Here is a 24,662-nt window from a genome sequence, read left to right as displayed (position 1 = left end):
GGATTATTAAAAGGGTGTGCAGAAAGAGGAGTATTGTTTTTAATCTTTATCTGACACAGAAGTAATGAAGAAATACCAAGATTGTTAAAGCAATCATAAATTTTAAGAGTATTTTAAAACATAAGGAAAGGAGGTGCAGTCATCTTCTGGTAAAAGGATAACTGGTACATTTCCCATTTTTATACTACATTGCCAACTGCTGAAGGTTAAAATGAAAGAACTCTAACCAAGCTAATTTACTCATTTTTTGGGGATCATAAGCCTAGTTGCTACACAAATATATATATATGCATGAATAATACATCCTATGCATAATAAAATTGACTGCCAGTTATCTTGGATATTGGAATCACACAAAATAATAATAATAATAATAAAATAATAATAATAATACATTTTCTACCAAACGTTTTGTTCTGTTGAGTGCTTGATAAACAAAGAGAAATCTAATTAAAAAAAACTAATCAAAATCTTAAGAAAATGCACTAAATTTAGGTTCATGACTGAATGAGATAGACCTATACACACACAGAGAAGCAAAAAAAAAATCATATGAGCTGTGTGCGAGGCATTTGACATCACGAGAGTCATTTATTGTAAAGTATTACAGACATATCGGAATTCTTGCAATAGCCAGCAAGATTTGAAAAGGGATAAAAAAACCACAAACACTGAAGCTGAATAAAAAAGGGAAGAACCAAACTAAGCATAAAAGGAAACATACAAACAAAAACTTTACAAAACTCATTTACAAAATGTACCAAACCTTTACTTAATCAGTTAAAGCACAGGTGGAACAAAAGTCTTGGAGAACAGAAACAGATCGTACATGTACATTAGAAAACCATGTCATGTTCCAGTCAGTAAAAGAAGTGGAAGAAGCAGTTTATGTACACCAGTTTACTGCCTCTTGGGTCAGTGTTTACTCTTCTTGGACTTTTTGTGGGAGCGGTGAGGCGACCTGGAACTTGACCTCCATGACCTTCGGCTGGGTGACGGTGACCGCGACCTCTTGGATTTCTTAGGGGACTTTGATTTCGCTCTTGGAAAATAAGAAGAAAACGAGAAAGAAGAATGAGTTACTCCTAACAGCAGGAGAGGATGTCTGAATTGATCTAATTTCTTAGGATCGCAGCTCACAACTGCTTTAGTTTTTCAAGGTTCCACATAATGTGCAGTTAATAGCTTCATGATAGTTAACGATAGATTTCACTTTCATGGAAAAAGTAATCAATTGTTCCCCCATTTGAAATCACTGGGGAAGCGAGCAGTAATAATGCAATTGTGACAAAGTGTTTCTTAAATCACGCAATTTACTAACTAATAATATAGTGGCATTGACAACAGTAGGACAAGGAACTGAAATACAATGAACCAGTTTTGATGATCTAATTATTGCTGCAATTGTCAGAGCTCTTCTTTTCTACAGAACACTACAGAGGTTTCAAAAGTAAAGTTAATACTCTCTCATTCACAAGGGCTAGTTTCCATGCGCCATCTAGTGGACATTGGTGGTGTTCTGATGTTGGCTACAACATTTTCAATCTTAGATTTATGTCATTTCAAGCAACTCAAAATGTTACTGTACACATTTTCTTACTTTGAAGGGGATGAGTAGCTGCCTCCTCGGTATCTGTCGGTGCGATCCCTGTTTTTCTCCTCATCCTCACTTCTCCCTCTGTTCTTTTCCCGGTCTTGAACCATTTCCTTACTCCTCCTTTTGTCTTTATCCTTCGATTTAGTCCTTTCTTCTGCTTTGTCCTTCTTTTCCTCTTTCTTGCTTCGCTCTTTTGTTTTTTGCATACCCTTTTCTCTTCTTTCCTGCTCATCTTTTTCACACTCCTGAAAAAGACACACTCTTTAAGACGACTCAAACATTGCTCTGTCAGCATTCTAGTGCATCTTGGGCAGAATTTGAGACAAAAGTGAAGTTCTGAAAGTGACTGACTGAAGTTGTAGCAAAAAAGAAAATAAACTGTGGAAAGGGGTTGAAGGTTTCTGTAAATAAGTCAAATGTAATCACAGAAGTGACAGAAAACCTATGTGGATAACTTGAAAAATTAATTATATTATTTACATGCATAAGAAAAAATCTATATATTTTGGCATAGTCAATAACATGCATTATTATTTGTATTACTTGTTGCACAAACTGATGCAAAAGTAAGATTAGTACCTTGTTACTGTGCAAAGTGTTATCACTTGCTGGAAATGTGTCTCAAAGGTGCAGTTATAATTATTTTTAAGCGTGTGAACTTTATAACAGGGCATCGGATAGCAAAATATGTGCCTGTCTCTGTTTAGGTAACGCTGATAGAGACATTAGTACAAATTTAACAGATGCCCTCAATGCACGTCACTCCTCTAAATATAATGATTTTCTACACACATTTCCAAAAATGACAACAAGAGAATAAAGTGTCCAGATTAAAGCAGCCACCTGCTTCAAATATTAAAACTCTGGAAAAAAAAATAGACAGAAGATACCCAGGCAAAAGTAATTACCATTAAATTACATTTAATGGAATTCATAGCTCTGCATGTTTAGTCATTTTTTCATTGAAGATTAGTACATTTTACCAGCTTGAGCCTTGTTTTACACTGTCTAGCAGGAAGTTTACTGTTCTTCTAGAAATGTACAGTGCTGTATCATCTTAAATATCACTATCATTACAACTATCGCTATTAAATATTCTGCAGCGGCTATGTTTGATAAGTGTACAGTAGTATATACAAAATTATAGTATAGTAGAAACTGCTGGATTAGATCCTCAGATCAATTACCTGCTAGCAACCAAACAGGCTAAATGGGCCAAATGGCTTTCTTTGGCTTGTTCTCTGGCCTTTCCCTTCCCATTTCTTAATACTAAATCTTGATTGGGAAATCATTGGCTATCAGTATAACATAGAACAAAAACATCTGAAATGGCAAACTCTAATGGTAAACAATTTGGTAAGACATGCACATTCCATGTGTTGGCAGTGTTGTACCCACTGATGCCAAGAAAACAAATGAAAAAGAAAACAACTTCAGGAATTTCAAGTGCTGGACAAAGCTTTATAATGAATAAGACTGCACTTGCCAGAACACTGTTGTGAAATTTTGCCAAAGCACGAGAGTGTTTCAACAGATTATCCTGTATCGCAACGAGCATAAGAATAGAAACACACAGGAGGATATTTGGAACCTCTTCCTTATTTCCCAATTCCTGAATTCTCTTACTCAGGCATTCCTTTAAGTAATGAAAATATGTATTGCATTTCAAACATCTTGTACTACAAAGTCTCTCCTATTTTCACAATCCCGACAACTGCTTGACTTTTACATTAACCATCCATTCCTTTCCCTATGTTTGAGCTATGCAGCAGACCAGGTAAAGGAAGTAACCTAAATTTAGTATTGAACAGTAAAGGCTACAAGGAAGTTAATTAATATATTTATGATCCTGAAATGTCTGGGAAAAAGCCAACTCTGATTACTATTTTAGGGCCATAAAAAGGTTGAAAGTGGAAACTAAAATCAATGAAGACAAATTACACAATGGTATACCTTCTGTATGAGTTTATTTCTGTAATGCTCCACTTGTTGCTGAACCGTCATGCCTGACTTCTTAGGTCTGTGCCCAGATTCAAGTTCATCTTGGAATTTCATGACTTTTAACTGCAAAGAAAACACAACAAGCCACTCACATAACATACATTTTCATTGGGGTAATCATCCTGATTGATTATCAAGTTTTATAAGTTTTGTAATTTCCTAAACTTACTTGGCAGATATCTTTATTCCAGGCAACTTGCAAACAAAACAATAGTGCAAAAATATTTAAATATACCTAAAAACCACTTAACAGTTCTCTATCTTGTGAATCCAAAACTACAAAATAGAACTGAAAACATCACAATTAATAATAATAATAATCTTTCCAAAGCACCTGAATCTCTTCTAGCCTAAAAACGAGTTGTAGGTCAGGAAATATAATAGCTCATGAAGAACTCCATCATCGTGAATCAAACTTTACTCTTTTATAATAAGAAACGTAGGTATGGTATTATCATATCTGATATACATAGATGTTAAAGCATGTAAATATAATCCAGTTAGATCAAGCTATAGCCTATACTCTACTATTGAGACTGCTTTATCAGGTTTTTTATCCATTACCAAAGAAATCTACATAAAAGGTGATCCTTTCCAAGTTCTATGAACAGCTCTACGAACATTTTTTGCTCCAGTTGTATTTTTTCCCATCGACGCCAATCGTCGAGATCCATGTATAAAAATGCCAAAGCAAATGTTCAGCATGAATAAATATTCCATATATTGCAGGCACACATATGCTTTGCTGAAAGTCTGAATGACTGAAGAAAATGAAAAAACAAGCTCAAGTCTCAGTTATTATACACTAAATCTAGTTTATTGCTATGAATATACTACGCTAAAGAACAAGCTTTTACTTTCTAAGCTATTTTCACATCTCATATACCGAGTCACTTAAATAAGAACCTGCCCAATGATAATGACACTCTTAGTATAAAGACTTATGTCGCATGTAAACACACACTGACGACAAGCCACAATTTCATTGTCCATTAGTTATTCAGATTTCCAGGAAACATTCCAAGTAGCTTCCTGTAGTTAAACATAAGTAGAAGCCAGCCTCTACATCATAGATGTAGATGTTCCCCCATAAATAAGCACTGCTTAGGATTTTTCTTAAAAGAAACATAAAATAGATTAAATATAATCCTTTCCTAGGATAATTTATTTAACTACGTTTGTCACAATCTTCATATGGAATATAGACACTGCATGTTTTTTTAAATGTTCAGTCAAACAGCACCAGACAGTGACCCCATGAGATGACTCCCACGAGTACAGTGCATAAGAGAGGATGAGAAGAAAATGTTTTCAGAAATTCACTACTTGTCCTTTATACAGCCTCAAATTCTGTTGCATCTTCTTGGGTACCTTTCACCATGAAATCTAAACAATTAATAAATTAGATTACACCAATAATGCTGGCACAATGTAAATTTTTGTTGCCAATATCAATACCATGATACGAGTGACTTGCCTCCAACTCCCGTAGTTTAGCTCTCTTTCCCTCCGATATGTCAAAACTGCTCAGGGGTGTCTTTAAGTCAGCTGCATCATACTTGGAGGGACTGGAGGAGTCCATATCACTGCTGTCTTCCTCCGAATCCTCAGCAGCTTCCTTCGTGTCCTGGCTAAACACAGAAGAAAAATTTAACCATGAGACATCACAACCTTCACTTAAGAAGGTGTTAAGACAAGGTAAGAAAACACAACAGAACTGTTGTGAACTCCACCAACTGTAAGAAAGCAACAATTCAAATACATTTACTAAAAACTCAAATTCATTCAATGGATAGCCTCTGGAAATGTATTACTTTGTTCTAAGAAAACTGAAGTTCTTGCCATATATGTGAGGTGCGCATTACTTTCTGACTGAAGGCAAAGGTAAAATTATATTCAGAAGTTGCAAAGAAATTTTCAAAAAGGTACATAAAAAGCCCTTACCCAGCAATCGCATCTTCGTCTGAATTTTGATCCTCAAGATTATCCCATTTTGATTCAGTGTTTACTGTTGGAATGAGGGACATTTAAGCAGGTAAAGGAGCTTCAAATACGAGTGTGACAATTATATATATATATTTAGCAAATTACCACCTGAAAAACTTACATTCAGTTGCAAGTGATTTATAATTTTTACCTAATAAAATGTGATATTTATGCAAAAACTAAAGATTTGTTGTTCTAACCTTTTTTAATGGACAGAAGCCTACAACTTAAAAATAAAAAGCCTATTATTTGTTTGCGAAATGATTGACCAATAATAATCAGATATTTTCCACCTTCTAGAAATTAAGAGCACTATGGCAAAACATGCAGAATATGGTTATTTGCTGTGTTCAGATAAGGTTATCAGTTCTTTATGACACCTGACAACCTTACAGAGCATGAAAAGAGGTGTTCTCTTTACCCTGAGGGATAACCTCTGTGTCTTCAACAAGTTCCCACTTTGACAGAGTCAGTCTGGCATGAGGCAGCTTTTTCTCTTTTTCTGAAACTGACGATTCTTGTACTGAGAATAAAAAATAAATAAATGGAACTTTCCCTTACGCCAAACAAAATGTACTTAAATGTAATGTTTCATAATACATTTCTGTCTTTCCAAGATCTCAACTGCTTGTCGGGGTCACACTAAATGAATTTGGAACAAGAATATATTTATGGCATTACATATATTTATCATTTATTCCCTTAAATATGAATTCCAAAAAGACAAGAAAGCAAAAGCCAGAACTAAATCAATATCTCGAAAGCATGAGCAAAAGGAGTCCTTAACACCTGTTCCAGTAGTCTGACTTCAAAGAGTGGGGCTTACTGGTCCTTTCTGTGACCCATGACGTTTCCACATACAAATAACGCAAGTCAGAAACAGAGATCGCTCATATAAAATATAAAACCACTCAAGTGACAGATGGCGAAAGTTTTCAGATTATTTAAATAGAAGAACATTGCCCCTTTCATTCACAAATCCTTACTTGCTGAAAGACCTGATACTAGAAGGGTTAGAACCTTTTGAAGGAGTATTCATTGTTAGAATGCAACCTACAAGGCATTCCATCGATGTCATCTACTGATGGAGCCAGCGGTACCCCATCAATATCATCAACTGGAGTCCCATCCAGTGAAGCCGGGTCCCATGGCAGGTTGGGCATGGGTGACCCATCCACATTCTCCAGGGGAACCCCATCTACGTCTTCAAGAGGTGCACCATCGAGATCTGGGGACTGTGCCCAAACAACAGACTAGGTCAGTTTGTACAGGACACTCACTGGAATATCTTTAAATACCTTTACACACTCAATCCACAAAATACTAGAGGTCCCTAAAGAGATCTCAGAGTACAATTACTTCTCAATCTGATATCTTTATATTATAATGCTATGAGGAATCCCTTGTCAATCTTTTGCAATACAACCTATTCTTTTAATATGCAAGTTGTTTTTGTCTTCAGTTGCAGCACAAAAGCTGATCCACAGTGTGCAGATTCTGTTTATAAGAAAACAACTTCAGCCAGAGGTCAGCTTTAGAAGAACCTACATGGTAGGTTCCACATGGGGATTTCCACACTGTTTTCCTTTCCTTTTCCCAATTGTTCAAGGAGTTTAAATCATTTACATAGCTATAAAGCTGTGGAAGTATCACCACTCAATTCATATTAGCTCAGGAAAGAAAGCACTTTCCCTACATTTTTATTTTGTTCCTGAAAAATACAGCTATCAAGTGGGAGCTTATGAAAAGCATAAATCTGGAAGTCATATTTTTGGATTATTTTACTCTGATGTGTGCCTTCCAAATAAAGACAGGCTAAAGTTTAAATTACTCAGGAAATCAAGATCCTGTAAGGAAACACGAACCTCAGACCTGTCCAACACTTCTTCTCCTGGCTTCACCAAGCCAAGGAAAATATTCTGCAAATGAATCAGATATGATTCAGGATAGATGGCCCAGTCTTCCCAAGCTCTGAAGCAAGACATTATCTTTTGCTGTGAAGAAAAGAAAAGTTGAGAATTAACATGCAATGTAAATATATGCATATAGAGAACTCTTCAGCTATGACTCAACAGCCAGGCATGCAAACAAATACATAGTACAATTATTCAGTGTTGTACCAGTTATACATCTCACCTTGAACTGTTCAGCTTGAAGTCTGGCTTGTATGTTTCTGTACGCTTCACCAATATCACCAAATATCTGGGGAAGTTTTGCTTCAAAGCTAAAAATAAGGACAAACTCTTTTGAGCTTTACACAAGAAAAATTAATGTGAAGCCTTTTGCAGAAGCTTATTTTAAAAATATACATTATATACAAAGAAAAATTGTAAAAAGAAAAATCTGGTTATTGTTCATTCTACACCCCAATATCAAAAAATCTCAGAATCCCCCAAATTAATAACACATTAGTCTTCTGCAAAAAGCAAAATCAACTTAAACACGTCACTATTTTAAAATATTTACATCCCAAATAAGAGATAAGAGAAGTTAATAAGAGAATCTCTATTTTTGAGACTGCCACATACTTTATTGCATTCTTATACTCATATTTACCTAGTACTTAAAGTACCTCCTTAAAGTACCTAGTAACTCCTTAAAGCTGTATAAAATGTTAAAGGTTTTAACAGTTTAAAAGCTGGAAGCAATTAAGCTGACTTAAATTACTTAGATTTCAATTTATTTGAGAGTTCAGCTGGAACAAAAAAGTCAAACAGACTCATTGGGGAGAAATTTTATATTGAAGAGGGTGAGAAAGACCTCCATCACCTTTGAGAACAGGTGGAACCAGTAGCATGTGCATTTCCAGATTATACACTATTAACCTCATTACAACCTCAAGTGAAGGTGATCCTATGACATAAAAAGGCTTCAACAGGGATGTGATATTTTAAACTTAAGTGGAATAGAATTAAGGAGTACATATTTATTCACTAATTGAGATCTCAGCAATAGGGGTCCTGAAAAAGGCTATCAAGCCATTTCTCTTTGTATGGCAATGCTACAAGATAAACAGCAGAGCAAAGTATCTGACGAATGACTAACTTTGCAAGTCAACAGTACCCACACCTTTATCTGTAATGAAGTAGATTTAGGAACTGAAATGCACTCCAGTCCCAGTTGTGAACCATTTCCCAAAAGCTTTCTTTTGGAGTCAGTTAATGAAAGCAGTGACCTCTGAACTAACTTGCTCCCCAAAAGAAAAGGCGTGTAAGATATTGGTTAAGTCAATTAGAATTTTCAACTAATAGAAAGTTTTAGGGTTGAGCTGAGCCTCTAACTATTGAAATGCTTATGAATGTTCAGTGATCAGACAGGATGAATTGAAAGAACTAAAAACCAGGATATAAGATTGCATGAGACAGGCTCAATTCTACAATATAATCCATAATATAAAATGGTAACTGGTAAACGGCTAAGATCTGACCAATACACTATTATACCAATATGTCTAATTTTAAAGTATATACATTTCTGATTTCAAAGTATATCTAACAGGGCAGATCACACATTTCACACCCATAAAAATATAGGAGAAACACTTACTATTTTCTGTAGTATGATGCATTGGCAACTTTGGCACAAGAGTTATATAAAATATCTGAAACCAAATATAATCTCGCAATCTGTAAGAAAGAGAAAAATATTAAATTTGAACAATTTAAAACACTAAGAATAACAACTTGGTAAAAAAAACTTGAATTCAATTATATTGACTTTGAAAAATTGATCATATCCTGAACACAAAGAGTTAAGCAAATAAACTGCCACCTTTTGTGCTTCTTAAATAATTGCACCTTCTTTAAAAAAAAGATACAGCCAAATGTAATAATGTAATGCATAGTTAAGCCAAGCCCCAGTATGGAAAGGAGGGATGTACTGTTTCACAAGCAAACCAGATTTTATGAAACTTTGTTTAGGTCAACTGTAATTTTTAAGCATTTTCCATGAAACAATAGCTAAGAATCCAAAAGTTTCTTTTTCAGTGCAAATTAATTTATCTAAGCTGGAAACACTGGAAGCTGTGTCAACCTTCTTTTGCAGAGGGGTCTGCAAGATGGACAGGGACTCTGCGATACACCCCACCACCTCCTCTGCTGCTTCTGCCCTCTCCAGACAGAAGACCATGGCATTGCCGATGTCCTCCTTGCGAGCCACCAGCCCTCTCAAGGTATTTTCAAGCCTGTCTCTGTGTCTGTTGGAAAAAAAGAAACACATGTGGGCATAGGCCAACTTGGATATATACATGGAGCTGTGAATAATGTAGTTAAGATATACGTCATAAGAATACACTGGTACTACCTGTTGAACAGCTTGCAGACCTTGCTGTGCAAACCTTTCATTCTATCCTTAACAAACCAGAATTATTCTTGGCTGCATTACTAAGATTTCTATGATTCTACTGGACATCTGATAACCTACCACATGGTGAATGGAAAAAGATGAGATTTTGGGGAACACCTGCAGCAACTGTAATTTAGGAAACTGGGAGGCATGCTGCAGAGTGACTGTTTCCGAAGCACATTATAAAAGTGCTCTGGGAGATAACTTTCCAGTTTCCGAGAGATTTGCCTATTCATGACTATGTCTTACTCTGCTTTCAGCTGCCCCTTCTTTATCTCCTCCTCCTGAGAAGGTGAAGAAGGCTCTTCCCTCTCATCCTCATCTCCATGGAGATAAGGTTTTAACAGTGGTGGTCGCCACAATGAACCCCCTCGAAACATTCGAAAGTCCGCCGTCCTCCACTCATTTGGGGGGTCTCCCTGTAGCACATAAAACAGATGAAGCTGTAGTTTAGCCTTAATGCACAAACATATGCACATGTACACCAAGCGACTGGTTTGTAATCACTGACCTTCTAAAAGAACTTTTAATTCCACTCTGGTTGCAATAACTGCTTGTTTGCCTGGTACACCCTATTTAGAAACAGCACACCATTTTCCACTATTAATTTTCTACTTTGCCTGTGTTGCAGGGTAACCTGTAGTTTTATGGTCTTCATGTTTTTAAACAATAGGAATTACCCTGTCATTTTGAAAAGATGATTTATGTAATTCCAAATGTTAGTCAGCTCAGTTGGCATTCTCTTAGTAGAAACAGTAGCATAGGGTGTTCTTTAATAGGCTGATTCCCTGACTTTATTTAATATTTTATTAATATCTGAGTCGGATATTATACCATACACTACATTCAGTACAACAGTGTATCCAGAGGGATCTTACCTGGAGAATTGAGTAAAGTTTCCACCGGTAATACACGTGTTCTTGACTCTTGTTTTCAAACAGGAATCTGAAACGGTTCACACATGCCATGAATGACTAATATTCTGCACAAACACAAACACCAAGTTCATAAATTAGGCCTAAATCCTCACCTGAATTCAGGGTTACTTTTCTCCCTGTTCATAATAATGGCTTCAAACATGGGTCCTTCACGCACCACAAATTCTATCATTCTGTGGATAAGGCCTAAAAGGTTCCTAGTAAAAAACAAGGAGAAACACAGGACATATTAATACCTCTCAAGCATCAGGTCCTACGGCCTTGACCTTTTTTTATTTCTCATACTGAATGAGATCACACTGATGCTATGCTGGGTGTTAAACTGCAACACTTAAAATACAGCAGAAAACAAGGAGACCAGTACTCTAAAGAGGCTTTCTTTTGCTTAGCTTAAAGTGCTGCAAGGGTTCATGCAGTGTTTCTGAAACGAGGGCCATGTCACAAATAGTGCAGAAATTCAATCCCACAGAAAACTAAAAAATGAAAGCTGTAAAGAACTACTATGAATAGCATTACTTACTACTATTAGCTACTACAGGCTTTCATCTAATCTGTAAAATCCCTTAACCCCTTTCCAAGTCACAGCCTCTCACAAAAATTGAAAAACTAAACAAAAAAGACTTCCAAATAAGTAAGGCAACCACTCTAGAAAACATGTTCATGACTGAAATATGCCTGCGATGTGTTATGTTTGTACCTCAAGTTGGTAGAAATTATAGTACATAGCTAAACCCAAAGAAAAGGCATGATCTGTACTTCAGTTACAATTTGCTACTACATTTGAGTTTACCTAGACTCATTTGTTACAAAATAAATGGAAGGATGTTTCTTCTTTATAGTAATGTATGTCAATGTAAGGTGTTCTGCAGGCCCAAGCGACATCTTAAAACTTCCCAGATCTTTTCAACCATTGGAGACCCAAAATCCCACTCAAGTAATATAGCTATCAACTCCATTTAATAAAAACAAACTATTCTTAACAGATCTTAATAGTAGAAGTCCCCAATTCTCTGAGCAAGTTCTTTTATTTATATTTTATAAGGCTTTTGACAATTAACATACACAATAAATAGCACAAAAAAACACCCAGGCAAACTTGAAAAACTCAAAGAAGGGAAAAAAGAAACAGGGATTTAGTATTTCATGTTTAGCAATTAATACCTTCCTTATCAGTCAGCTCTTAGCTGATTTGCTCGTAGGACTGGGGTGCTTCCTGTTTTTACATTCGTAAACTTGAATACAGGGCCTTTTTTCTTCTAAACTTTGTGTTGTAAGAATTGCTGGTCAGTCGTAGTAGCAGTAGTAGTAAGAATGGATTGAAAGTGTACCTTTCTGTTGGGATAACCACTTTGACTACGGCTTCGGACAGAGTCTGTACGTGAAGTCAAATCAAATAGTAAAAATATAAAGAAAGTGAGTATATACAGATGAAACACTGCAGGATATATACAGCATCATATACAGCAGAGATTTATAGTTAAAGTAAATTAACAAAATGTTATAATCTGAAAACAATCTGATATGTATCAAATGTTACATAAATTCTGTTCTAACTCTGCAGCTTAATGTACATATTGGAACTGCATTCGTTTTTTTAAACTTTTTTTAATGCCCTGTTCTAAACATATAATTATCAAGTGAACTACACTTGAAACAAAATTAGCAGTAAACTCTTCTGAACATTACCTTCACACTACTATGACAAGACTAATGTAAATCTAAGTCTTACTACTACTATCCTCTCCTCTAAAACTGAAAACAAAATAAACCATGCACACACCTCATTGCTATAATCGGGAAACATTACCTTTTCAAATTCTTCCTTGGATCTGTTAAAGGGCTTTGAGAAGTCTTGGTTTCTAAACCTCTCTCGTGGCTGGGCATTGAAAGGCAAACCAGACGGAGGAGGTGGTGTGGTCATTTTAAGCACGCCGATGGGAGTGTACAGCGGTTGTGGAGGAATACGCACCGCTTTTCCCCAACCCAACTTCATTTCAAAGCCCATTACTGTTTTACCTGTATTTTAAAACAAAGGAAGATTGTCAGTAAAAATTAAAAAAAATGTTTAACTGACTTTGAGACGCCTGTGCCAAGAGAACAAGAGAACAAACGAAATAAGGACAATAGCATACACAAATAAACTGTATAGGCAAAAAAAGAAGGTGAGGGACTATCTGATACTACCAATCCAGGTTTTCCTAAACACTCCTAAAAAAACCCGCTGGTTTCCATGCCAGAGGAGTTCTTTTCTGCTTAGGTTAATTTTTAACATTGGGTTTCAGAACTCCCCCCACGGAGGTGTTGTCCGACTCCATATAACCGATATCCACGATTAGAGGCAGTATTACGAGGCGTGTTGTGTGCTAGATCTAATACACCAATGCCTCACTTAACACTACTCTATTAGCAATGATTCACCCTGGCGCTCTTGTCCTTGTCATTATTTTAATTACTCCAAAAACACCTGTTTAAAAGCAGAATGTCTGGCATTATTAAGACTTAAAACCACATTTAGGGAAAACAGAGGTATTTGCATATTTGTACAACTATTTGCTTCCTTTTTAAATACAAATTTGCCTCCTTCATTGCATCAGATTAGAGGACAAGCTTACCTGAGTACGTTTAGTTCTACAAAAGTCTTATACTTACAATAATTTGTCAATTTCTGAGTGCATTAGGGTCATTGTGCTCTAGGGAGTGCTACATGTGACATGCAAGAACTACTGCCCTGAATATTAATATGTGTGATGTCTGAAGTTTTTTGTTATCCTTATCGCTTAAGTTAATTTTTATTTTTACAACATCAACATGCTCATGGAAAAGTAAACATGCAATATTTGTGCATAGTGTCAGGACTACTATTTTCAGTGAAAGAACTGAATATTTAACCTCTAACTACCAAATGTTTTATTTTGTCAATACCCCTCTTCTTAACTTAAGAGCTAGATGAAAAAAATCAATGCTTTATTTGATCTTCCAAATCCTCAATACAGGTAGCTATATGATTTCTATGTTCCGTGATAAACAAATAATCCTAAAAACAGCTACCTTTGCAATGAAACAAATTAGTTACTTACCATCAAGTGCCTGTAATGCTCTTTCTGCATCTTTGCGGTTCATGAAAGCTACAAAGCCTCGGTTAGTAACCCTTGTTCTTTCCTCGTCAGTTCGTGGCCACATTATCTTTACGCTGGCTAAAGGACCGTACTTGCCAAATTCCTTGCAAAGCATCTCTTCATTCATCTGGAGAAAAAAAAATCTAATATTGTTACCAGTTAAGAGCAGTTAAAAATGGTCTATGCCTTGTGTTATCTGGACCTTTAAATTTCTGACACCTGAAAACACACCACATAAAAACATAAAGGGCCTTTATGAATCACTCCATTTCCCTGAGCACTAAAGTGGAACTCAGTGCTGCACTGACTTTACAAACTTGAGTTAATAACAAACTGTTCAATTACACAACTTTGAAAAACTGACCAGAAGGAATTTAACATGTTTTTCTTTTTGTATCTTAAGTGTTGTTTCTTTAGAATGCAGGTAAATTAAAAATTATACCCGAGTCACAGACACACAAAGCTCCTATCATTATAGGACAGTCTGATCCATTTCAAGTACATTATCTGTCCTTGATGTATGTAGTGGAAGTAAACTTTTGCCTTGGAAAAGGCACATGACAGCACCACGCATCATTAGCCCCAGACATATTGTGCAGTTGCTATATTAAGTTCCATGACAAGCCAGCAATCTTGGAAACATGATTTATAGTCCTCTGTAAATACACAGTATAGTTCACTGCTAACAAGATTCTGCCCTAACAATAGCCCAAACATGCATATGTAAAAGCTGACAAAATAATACCTGAGGATTATTAGACCTAATTTGTTTTTAATATTTTGTCCACAAGATATTCCACTTACAGCCCCATCAGCATCTGATGGCAAATACTTATACTGAACAGTGCCCCAGTAGAAAATGTGAATGCAGATTTAGATGAAGTTTTTTAAGCATAATGAACTTCTGATGTTACCTTTGGGTTAATGCATCCTATGTACAAATTAGTGGTCTGTGGTGCCCCTGTATCGTCATCAAACACTAGAAAAAAAACAAACATACATCAAACGTTTTTAAGCAGGAGATAAAACAAGTTTTTATACCTTCAAAATTTTTAAAAGAAAAGGCATTTTGAAATTATAAACAATGCCAACCATAAAAGTTTGAACCCAATGTAATTATGGGTATTATATGTTCTTACCCTTTTAATCAAACCACAATGGAATATGAAGTACAAAAATTGAAAAAAAATAAAGAACCGGTATATATGAAATAAGTTAGTCCCTAGTTTACTGAACACAATTACAGGGATAATTAGAATTAGGTAGATAAATAATGAAGTAACAAGTAAACAAAGACTCAGATTGGACAGCTATGTTATATGGTGGTGAGAAATTGTAAATTTGGCCTTCACCATTCATATTAAGGGAAACATCAAGCCACAGTCAAAAGATTTCAGGTGTGGTAGAGGGTTCCATCTATTGTCAGAGTCTACAAATGGAAAATATTTAATTTTTTACCAGGGAAATTACCAGGGACCAAGGATTACTGCCAAGATCGCCCCTAGACCTGTGTGACTTCCTAGTTGATTTTTCATAACTTTGGAATTAAGGAACTAAGGATCTGCAGGCCTCTCTTACAGCAGTGTTCATTCTTCAATAATCAGGAAAAGACTAAATAGGAATGGTTTTCATAAGAGGATATCCAGGAAGAAACCATTGCTTTCTAAAAATCACTGCTGCCCATGTCAGGTTTGCCAAAGAGCACCTGGAAGACTCACAGGACTAATGAAAAAATGTTCTCTAGACAGTCAAATTAAAAGTGGCCACAATAAGAAACATTTTTTTTTTGCAGCAAAAGATAACACTGCCTTCCAACAGGAGAACCTCATCCCAACTGTCAAGCACAGTGGTAGGAATATCATGCTTTGGGGCCATTCGCTGCCTCAAGAACCAGATGGCTTGGCATATTTTATAGAATCATAAATTTGGCATTGTATCAGCAAGTTCTGGAGAATGTCAGGTTATCCATTTGTCAGCTGAAGCAAAGATGAAAGTAGGTCATGCAGCTAGACATTGTAGGAGCAGATCTACAACAGAATGGCTAAAGAATAAATTTCACATTTTTGGACTGTATAAGTCAAAGTCCAGGCCTAAACCCTGAAAGTAAGCTATTCACTTAAGCAAACCATCAAATGTAATTAACTTGAAGCAATTCTGAAAGGATGAATGGGCCAATATTCATAAAAGCTGATGCAAAACTGATAAACAGCTACAGGAAACATTTACTACAAATCTTTGGTGCTCAGGAAGGTGCCAAGAGTTACTGAATCTAAGGGTTTAAATACTTATTCACCCAAGGATATTTATTGATGTTTCATTTTGTTAATAACACAAATCTTATGTTTTTGTCATACTTTTAATGAGGTAGGCTTCACCCTTTATTGAGACTTTCATGAATATTTGCTTTTTAGATCCGAACAGTACAAGAACACCGACTACTGTAGCTTGTTCACAACATTTTTCTTGGCACTGAAAACATGCATTTTTGCTTGCAGGGTCTATTCCTGGGACCTCTGTCTATCTGATGTCCTACTCTGCCACTGGAAAACACCATCTATTGGCACTTTCATCAGATAAAAGTATGGACAAAGGTGTTTCTCAAGGAGCTATGAATGAAGACTGATCATAGCCTTGAGGACACACACTTCACCAAATGCAAGCTGATGTCTTCAGTTCAAGGTTAGTGTCATGCTCTTAAAGCCCATAAATCTGAAAACTTCACGGGATACAAAGTATCGAAGCAACACTGAGGCCAAACCACTATTCTCAACTGCCCCAAAGGTGAGGAATGGCACTGCAAAAATCAAATATGTTTTCTTTCAATGGGTGCCATTTGTGTGTTGTGTCTGAAACTTAATGTGGGCACTCCAGCAAAAACGTGCAATAATGTAAGATTTCAGGTAAAATAATATATTGAGCATTAGTAACAAGATGTGTGTGTGTGTACCAACAATAGAAAAGCCACCTGTTGTAACAGTGATGACAGCTACTATCAATATTTCAGTGCACTACTTCAAATTCAATTTAGCAATTGGTTATCATTTCTAAACAAATTATTATGGAACCTATATATTTTCCTCATTTTAAAAAGTGGCATTCCTCAACTTGTGAAATGTAAGTTTATCCTAGTTTACCTCTATCTTTTGATATGCCTATAGTAAGCAGTCCAGAAAGTCCGAATCATAATAGCATGTTGTATCAAACATACAGAAAGTATTTTATCAGCTTGATTATGATTTTTTTTTTCAGAACAGGTTTGAGCCAACAAATTACAATTATTAATCATTTCAATACTGATCAGATTTTAGAAAGAATAACTGAATTATTGGCATGCTTGACATGTTACAAAATTATCACAGAGGGCAAATTTATTCTTACATGACCGTCGAGACTGCAGTGTATCTATGTCTCCATAACCACCTGGCTCATTCGTTAATTTTTTCCTTTTGTATCTTTCCTCCCGCTCCTCCTGTATCCTAAAAAATAAAATCAAGATTCATAATTGTACTAAACATTGGACCATGTGCACAAAGGATTCTGCTCAACATAAAGACAGGGGCTTGGTTATATTGTCAAAACTGTATAGGTTGTGGGAGTCCAGATCAGATTTGCCAGATAAGATTTTAAAGCCGATATCCTGGCTTCTTTCAAGAAATGGAAGGATGAGATCCTCAGATCAATTCACTACTAACCACTAAACAAACAAGATAAGCTATATAGCCTTCTCTCTTTTGTAACCTTTCTTATGTTCTTATGCCACTTGCTCACTAGCCTTAAAATCCAGATATCACTGGATCAAAGCTCCATCATAAACTGACTGTCCAAATTTTCTCAATTGTAACAATTTTCCAACTTTTCCCATGGTTAAAAGTTGCATAAGACAGCTGCCCAGAGATGGGCAACGTATTCTTTGTCATGTAACTGCAACCTCTGGGACCTGCCCAGAGCCAGGGTTTGAACAGTCAGTGAGAGATGCATATTTCTTCCATTCCACACTAACTTTGCTATAAAGCACCATACAGTTCACAGGGCATAAAACGGTAACTCGGTCAACAATGAGCATTTTGAAACCTTTTAAAGCCCTCACACAGGGTTACAATGGTGAGCCGTGAAGATTTAAATACCAAAACTGGAAAGGCACAAAAAGAAAAACTAGAGACAAAATACATTTTATAAAAAAAACATACTGCTTTAACTCTTCCTTGAAAAGCTCAAGGTTGCTCTTCTTCTTCTCTTCTGCTTTCTTTTTAAAGCCCTGTGAATCAGAAATTACTTTGGTTACTTTGCAGAATGGTAATGTCATACTTTGCCCTTTGCTCCATATTAAAATGGATGGTTACATAGACTACTAAATTTGATTCCTATTGCAAAAAAACACTAGTGCCTTCAGGCAAAGTTCCTATTACTCCACTGTGAACACCCAGACAAAGTTCTATATCAAAGAATATTAGCACAGAAGATTCAGAGGTGTTACAGATATTAGAAATACTTAAGATAAATATCTAGGGCCTTACAGTATTCTACCAATTCTATGTAAGGAAACAAGAACTGTTTTTCATAGGACATTTTCAAAACTCTTCTAACAGTCTCTTGGGACAGGGATTATACAGCATACATATTTGCTAATGTAGCTCTACTCCATAAAAACAGTAACAAAAGCAATGAAAGTCATTAGACAAGTCTTACTTCTATTACACACCAGGTAATGGAACCAACAGAACTAAATCAGAGGATCAGCTGTACGGAAATAAAATTCTAATCGACAGTCAACATGGATTTAGACAAGGTAGTTTTCCTTAAGATTCTCTGAACCAGTAAAAGTGTTATACAAACTGAGCACGCGATATGATGTATTTAAAATTTAAGAAGGCTTTTGATAAAGGTCCTCAAAATTATATAAATAAAATGCAGGTAAAAGGCATTTAAGCTAATGCATTACTTGGATTAAGAACTATTTAGGACAGGAAATGGAGCAGGTAAGAGGTAAATGCTCAAACTGTAGAAACTTTTATTATGTGATGTATCTATACAATAACTTATTAAAACAATTAGGAAGATTCCACCATATGTTTTAATTTAAAATCAAAATCTTAGATCAGATTGCTTTGCTAAGTCTAAAAAGTATTTTCAGGATGAAGATGCAGATAAATTATACCCAACAAAATTTATGGATTGTAATTATTTAACTCAGATGATTTTTCCATTAAATGGTGAAAGTATCACAGAATCTATATTAGGACCACTAATCTTTTCAACTTGCATTATTGTGTTAGTAAATTAACAAAGTTTCCAGATGGTACCCAAGTAGGAAGACACGCAAATACCTTGAGGAAGGAATAAAATAGGCAATCAGAACTTAAAACTAAGGAAGGTTATGTTAAACTCACAAAAATGCAGTAAGAATGCACTCATTTAAAATACTCTGTCATAGAAATGCTATTGCTGCTTAGGAAACCAAATTTGAGCAACCCAGTATATTGATGGGCTTAAAGAACTATCCTACACTGAAAGGATAAAATAATTGAATTTTAGTAGTTTTGGACAGAGAAGACTATAAAGGAATCCGAGTTAAATTTCATATTTCTCAAACTGTTTAAAAAAAAAAAGACTAACAGACTTCTCTGTTTGAACTAGATATTCAATAGGACTGTTGAAACCGATACCTTGGCTTTATTCAAGAAAGGGTTAGATGAGAATATTAATATGCATACATTCCTAGCACCAAGTAGGAATGTTTTTAAGTTATCTTTCAAATGGAGAAATTCAAGAGAAGATGATAATATCACTGCCAGCTCTGTGTAGTACAGGTTCGTAACCTCATAGTATCAACGGCCTTAATAACATGATGGATTAGGATAAGGACCCAAGTGGATAACTAAGATTTTTTTTAATTAAGTTAAAAACAACGAGCCCCATAGACAGTCTATGACTAGAAATAGATGGATGGATGGACAGATATTGGTTAATAAAAGGCTACAAAATATTTCCATATTCCACACAATATGAATATATCTTGTATGTTAACTTCAGTCAAGCACCTCATTACTAACAGACACGGCATTATCAGTGAGCAAAAGCTGGGGCAGAATTTCCAGGATAACACTGAAGCGTTACTGTAGACAACAGCAGAAGTAACACCTTCTGTGTCTACTGGATGCTTAGCCTTGAAAAGCCTGTTTTTAGTTTGTAAGAAAAATTAATTTGAGATAATAATACACAGGAAAACTGATACATAAACAAAACCACGTACAGTTTTTCTTCCATACATCTTTTTACCCCTAAAGATTGGTAGTCAAAAAGATTAAGAAATGTTCCTATGAAGATAAAATTTACTCAACTAAATGTATGAAAACAGAGTATTGCTTCACTTCACACTTTACCAGTCTTATAATCTTCATATAAACAGTCATATTTTTCATTTATAAGAGAACACATTTTTGTACATACAGGCTTCTTAGCTTCAGGCGGCGCTGGTGTAGATAAAACATTCTGTGGTGCTGGTACAAATTTTGTAGCTGGGCGGTAAACTTTACTCTTCTTGACTTCAGCGGCTTCTTCCTCTGAACGAAGAAAATCAAAAGACAAAGGCAGGAGCAGGGTTATAAAAATTAGTTTTATTTTCAAGGAACACCTAATGCTAGCCTCTCTGTGGACTGTATACTGACCCTTATTATTAAAGGTTTAAAATGACCTTTGAAGGTTTGCATCTTTAAACACAGCCCTATCTGCACTTGTACTCGAGCTAAGTGGTTCATACAACAGCAACTGAAGTGATTGTCATTCTAATGCTGAGGAGCATACAGCAGCAGTTTTCTCCAACAATAGGTTGTCATCAGTTGTCAAGGAATGTCTATGGAAATCAACGATATAAGGCCAGTTTTAACAACATCTTACCACTGTCCTAACCTCATACATTGAGCAACAAATAAGTCTCTTGTATCTCAGTTTGGGGATTCATAACTGATCCTCCCAAAGAGTGGATGGTCTACAAAGTAGGCTGCAACAATGGGACTGAAAACGATACCCGGTTAACTACAGTTTGTGAACCACGTACCTTTAGTTGCATTTACAATGCCACCTCGCACAAAGGTCTTAACACCACTTTTATCATTGCTGTCAAATGATGCTAAAAACTCTTCAAAAACTTCAGCTGCTTTCTCCTCCTCCTGCAATGGAAAGGAACACTCCACATTACACTTGCTGGAGTCAGTGACAATAATATGTTAAAGATTTCACATTTCACACACTTTGATAGCCTAGCTAATGCACAAGCAGGAATTAGTGCTGCATAAGTTGTACACTTGAATAAACTGCCTTTGAATGACTGAAATTTGTCAGTATGAGTGCTAAATGTATTATAAACCAACAAATATGACAGTCTCACTTCTTTGAATGTACACCTCTTTTCTAGTAAACGGCAAACTAATTGAACCCCATACATTCAACATTGTTGCTAAACATAACAGCAGATGTTAAAAACAATGGTCTTGATTCTCCCTGTAGGCAGTATTCCTACAGACTCACATGCATACAAAATTAAACAAATTGATCCAGTCGCCTAGATGGAAAATTAGGGCCTTCAAATTCAAATTTCAAAAAGCATTACCCTGAATTACTGTATAAACAATTCTAAAGTTCTCTTTGAATGTAGCTAAAGGGTCACACATGCCCCTGTGGCACCACTTTCACAGTGTTTTTCACTACAAAAGAGGTAGTTGGCTTAAAGGTTGCAGATCCTGTGCTGGATAGTCAAGTTGAATGAAACATACCTTTTTCTTCAGTTCCTCTTGTTCCTTCTTACTTAGTGGCCTCTTGGCACCTAAAGTTTTCACCTTTCTGTCAGTCATTTTTCCACTGCAAAAAAAAAAGGACAGAAATATTCATCAGTAATATCAGGAAGTTAAAGGACTGAGAGAAGGATATTTAATACTGTATATTAAAAATACTCCAGCTTGTCCATGCTTGGTGGAAACTTTTGATGATTATTATGAAGTAACGGTTTAATTTTAGCACACAGAAGATATATTAGGTTAAAAAAAGAACTGTACTAATTAACAGCACAGGAAAAGAAACAAACAAGGGAAGCATCAATTTATATGTAACATGTTATTGAGAACACGTGGAGCAGAACCTAGATTGGACTCCACTCCACTACAGGGCACAGAGACACAAGGCGTCAATTCAGAGACACCAGTTATCCCAGACAGCATGTCTATGGGAGTGGATGTCCTGGAGAAAACGCAGACACCCGGAGAACGCCTCATATAAATCTCCAAAAAATGAAAATGAGTAAAAAATAATCACGTCTTAAAACCTTGCAACTAGTTAAAAAGACTGGGTTCTCTTAATGTTTTACGTAGAGTACCAACAATATACAACACATTCTTACAAGTATGTGTTAAAACGCTGCGATATCAACACCGGTCAAAAGAAGATATTTACCAATACGTTTACTGATGATGGCCAGTAGGTTACTTGCGATCACTTACATAATAAAAAAAGACCCAATAAAGTAGTGCATAAACTCGTTTTCCATTCGTTAAATAGAATATCCTTGGTCAGGATTCAACGGCGCCATTTGTGAACGATACCCTATTGATTGTTCTCAACTCCACTGTAAACACTGCATTTTCAAACCACATCGACGCTACTGAATAGCTTCCCTGTGGTACAACAAACCGGAAGCACTCGGAGACGTGAAACTAGCACCTAAAATACAGAAAAACTACAGCGTGGTTCTCACGGCAGACCCCACGACGTGTCGCATACCACTTGGACTTTTTTCAGTTCTACTAAATGTATCCTGCAGTCGACCAGTACAGAAGTAATAAGGAGAACTGCATCTGAGTACGATTGAGTGCAGTTCCTTCATGCATTTCGCCCTACAGTAGGTTATTAATTAAAAAGCCATCTGGCAGTTAAATAAAACCGTCTGCTTGCAAACGCAGCTAGTCTACATTTTCATTAGCGCGCCCCCACCCTTTTTGTAATTCTGAAGGTACTGGGCTAAAATACACTTATCATTGCTGGTTACTGCGCTTCAGCCTAAAATATATATACCTCAGGTGTAACCGACTCACGATAGCATATCACCAGAATAAAAGACTGATGTGGAACTTACAGATATATTACTCAAATGTTGCCACCGCACCAGAGATTTTGTTATTGATCCGCCATGTTGAGTTGTCCAAAATGTACCTTGTACGCCGTAACGTGACATCACGCTATTCGCGAACCAATGACTGCCAAGCAAACTCAGCTTCCCAGAATGCACCGTGAAAGGTTGACTGGGGGAGTTTTTAGAACAAAAATGAAAGTATCCTGTTTCAACGTACAAAAAGGAAAATAAAAACTATAAGAATATGCCGTATCTTTAATGTTTGACATGCAGATTGTAAGCAAGCTAAAATATGAATACAAATATATTTCTTCCATGAGATCTTTAATATGTTTTTTTTAAATTTAAGCAGCCATTGTCCCTAATATTGATTTACCGTCCTTATATGAAAACAAACATGATCACATTAAAACAACAGTTTATGCAGAAATTAGATGTCAATTAAGAACATTTGCTGGAGAATTTACTATGGAGTTTAGTGGCTCCAAGCGTGTGCACCCATAAGAACATTTTGGTTTCACTCAGCGAATGTCTTTTTTTGTGTGTAAAAAATTCCGCATCATAGTCCACTCAAATCATTTTATTGCCATTGCAAAACAAGTGAATAGTAACTCAATTTCTTTCTGAACAGTGTCATATGCCTATGTTGTGTCCATTGAAGCATTTGAGTGGATTTGTTTTAACTGGTGTATTTATAGTACATTTTTGTAACTACTGTAATGAGTTAGGCTTGTTAAAATATACATAATTTTAAAGGGAAAAGGCGGACATGTGGTCTCCTCTCACAAAAACTTGTCCAATGTTTGTTTTCTACTTTTTTTATTATTTCCTTTGCTCTCTTGACTTGTACTTAATCAAAAATTTGTCCTATACATCCTTTTTAAAGTTATCTTCCCTCCATTTTCTACACATTGTTCTGAAAAAATCTTTGATTTTCTAATTCGTAGTCCCTTTGTAAACTCACAATTTTGCATAAAAAAGGATTTGCAGAATGTGCAATCCTAAATACATGTATTATAATTGGAAGCATTTAGGTTCTGTATTTATATCCATCCATTTTCCATAACTGCTTTGAATCAAAGTCTAACCCAACAGAAAAAGGGTTCCTGGCATAACTACAATTTGGACCGGACACCAATCTATCACAGAGCACCCACATATCCTTTTACATCCATCCTTTTTCTAACTGTTTTATCCAATATAGGGTTACAAATTAACTGGAGCAAAGGCTGCAAGGCAGGATACACCCTGGGTGGGATGCCAGTTCATTGCAAAGCACACACTGACACAAACACACACACACTCACACCAGGGATAATTTTCTAAGAAGCCAATCAACCTACCAGTATGTCTTTAGATTGTGGGGAGAAACCAGAGTTTGAACATGGGGAGAACATACAAACTCCACACAGAGAGCACCCCAGGAAATGAACCCAGGGACCCAGCACTATGAGGCAGCAAAGTAACCACAGTGCCACTGTGCCAGTCTTCATTCATACGTGTGTGCAAATTAGGGTTGAATCAGAGAGTATGTATTCGTTTGGACTGTGAGAAGAAACTGA

General features: G+C 36.0%; 1 protein-coding gene across 2 annotated transcripts; it reads right to left on the bottom strand.

The window, feature by feature from the left end:
• Nucleotides 1–562: 562 nt before the first annotated feature.
• On the bottom strand, nt 563–23,240 carry LOC148828558 (U2 snRNP-associated SURP motif-containing protein). Of its 2 annotated transcripts, none has more exons than XM_088924838.1 (24): nt 23,104–23,240; nt 21,752–21,836; nt 21,037–21,148; nt 20,430–20,542; nt 18,170–18,237; nt 17,361–17,458; nt 14,897–14,961; nt 13,944–14,109; nt 12,674–12,882; nt 12,195–12,238; nt 10,959–11,063; nt 10,807–10,873; nt 10,178–10,347; nt 9,617–9,779; nt 9,131–9,210; nt 7,721–7,808; nt 7,450–7,578; nt 6,642–6,819; nt 6,006–6,107; nt 5,543–5,606; nt 5,076–5,229; nt 3,551–3,661; nt 1,601–1,842; nt 563–1,042 (listed from the first exon to the last, which is right to left on the bottom strand). In XM_088924838.1, the coding sequence occupies exons 2-24, from the start codon at nt 21,827–21,829 to the stop codon at nt 916–918; spliced, it is 2,733 nt and encodes a 910-aa protein (XP_088780964.1). In that variant the 5' UTR covers nt 21,830–21,836; nt 23,104–23,240; the 3' UTR covers nt 563–915. The 2 variants fall into 2 exon arrangements, with proteins under 2 accessions (XP_088780964.1, XP_088780965.1); XM_088924839.1 differs by having other exon boundaries at nt 17,403–17,458; nt 23,104–23,235.
• Nucleotides 23,241–24,662: the final 1,422 nt, after the last annotated feature.

This window comes from Atractosteus spatula, chromosome 9 (assembly GCF_055471065.1).
Source record: "Atractosteus spatula isolate fAtrSpa1 chromosome 9, fAtrSpa1.hap1, whole genome shotgun sequence".
Classification (NCBI taxonomy): domain Eukaryota; kingdom Metazoa; phylum Chordata; class Actinopteri; order Semionotiformes; family Lepisosteidae; genus Atractosteus; species Atractosteus spatula.
The sequence above is the reverse complement of the archived record's forward strand: the minus strand, read 5'-3'. Positions and strand labels throughout refer to the sequence as shown.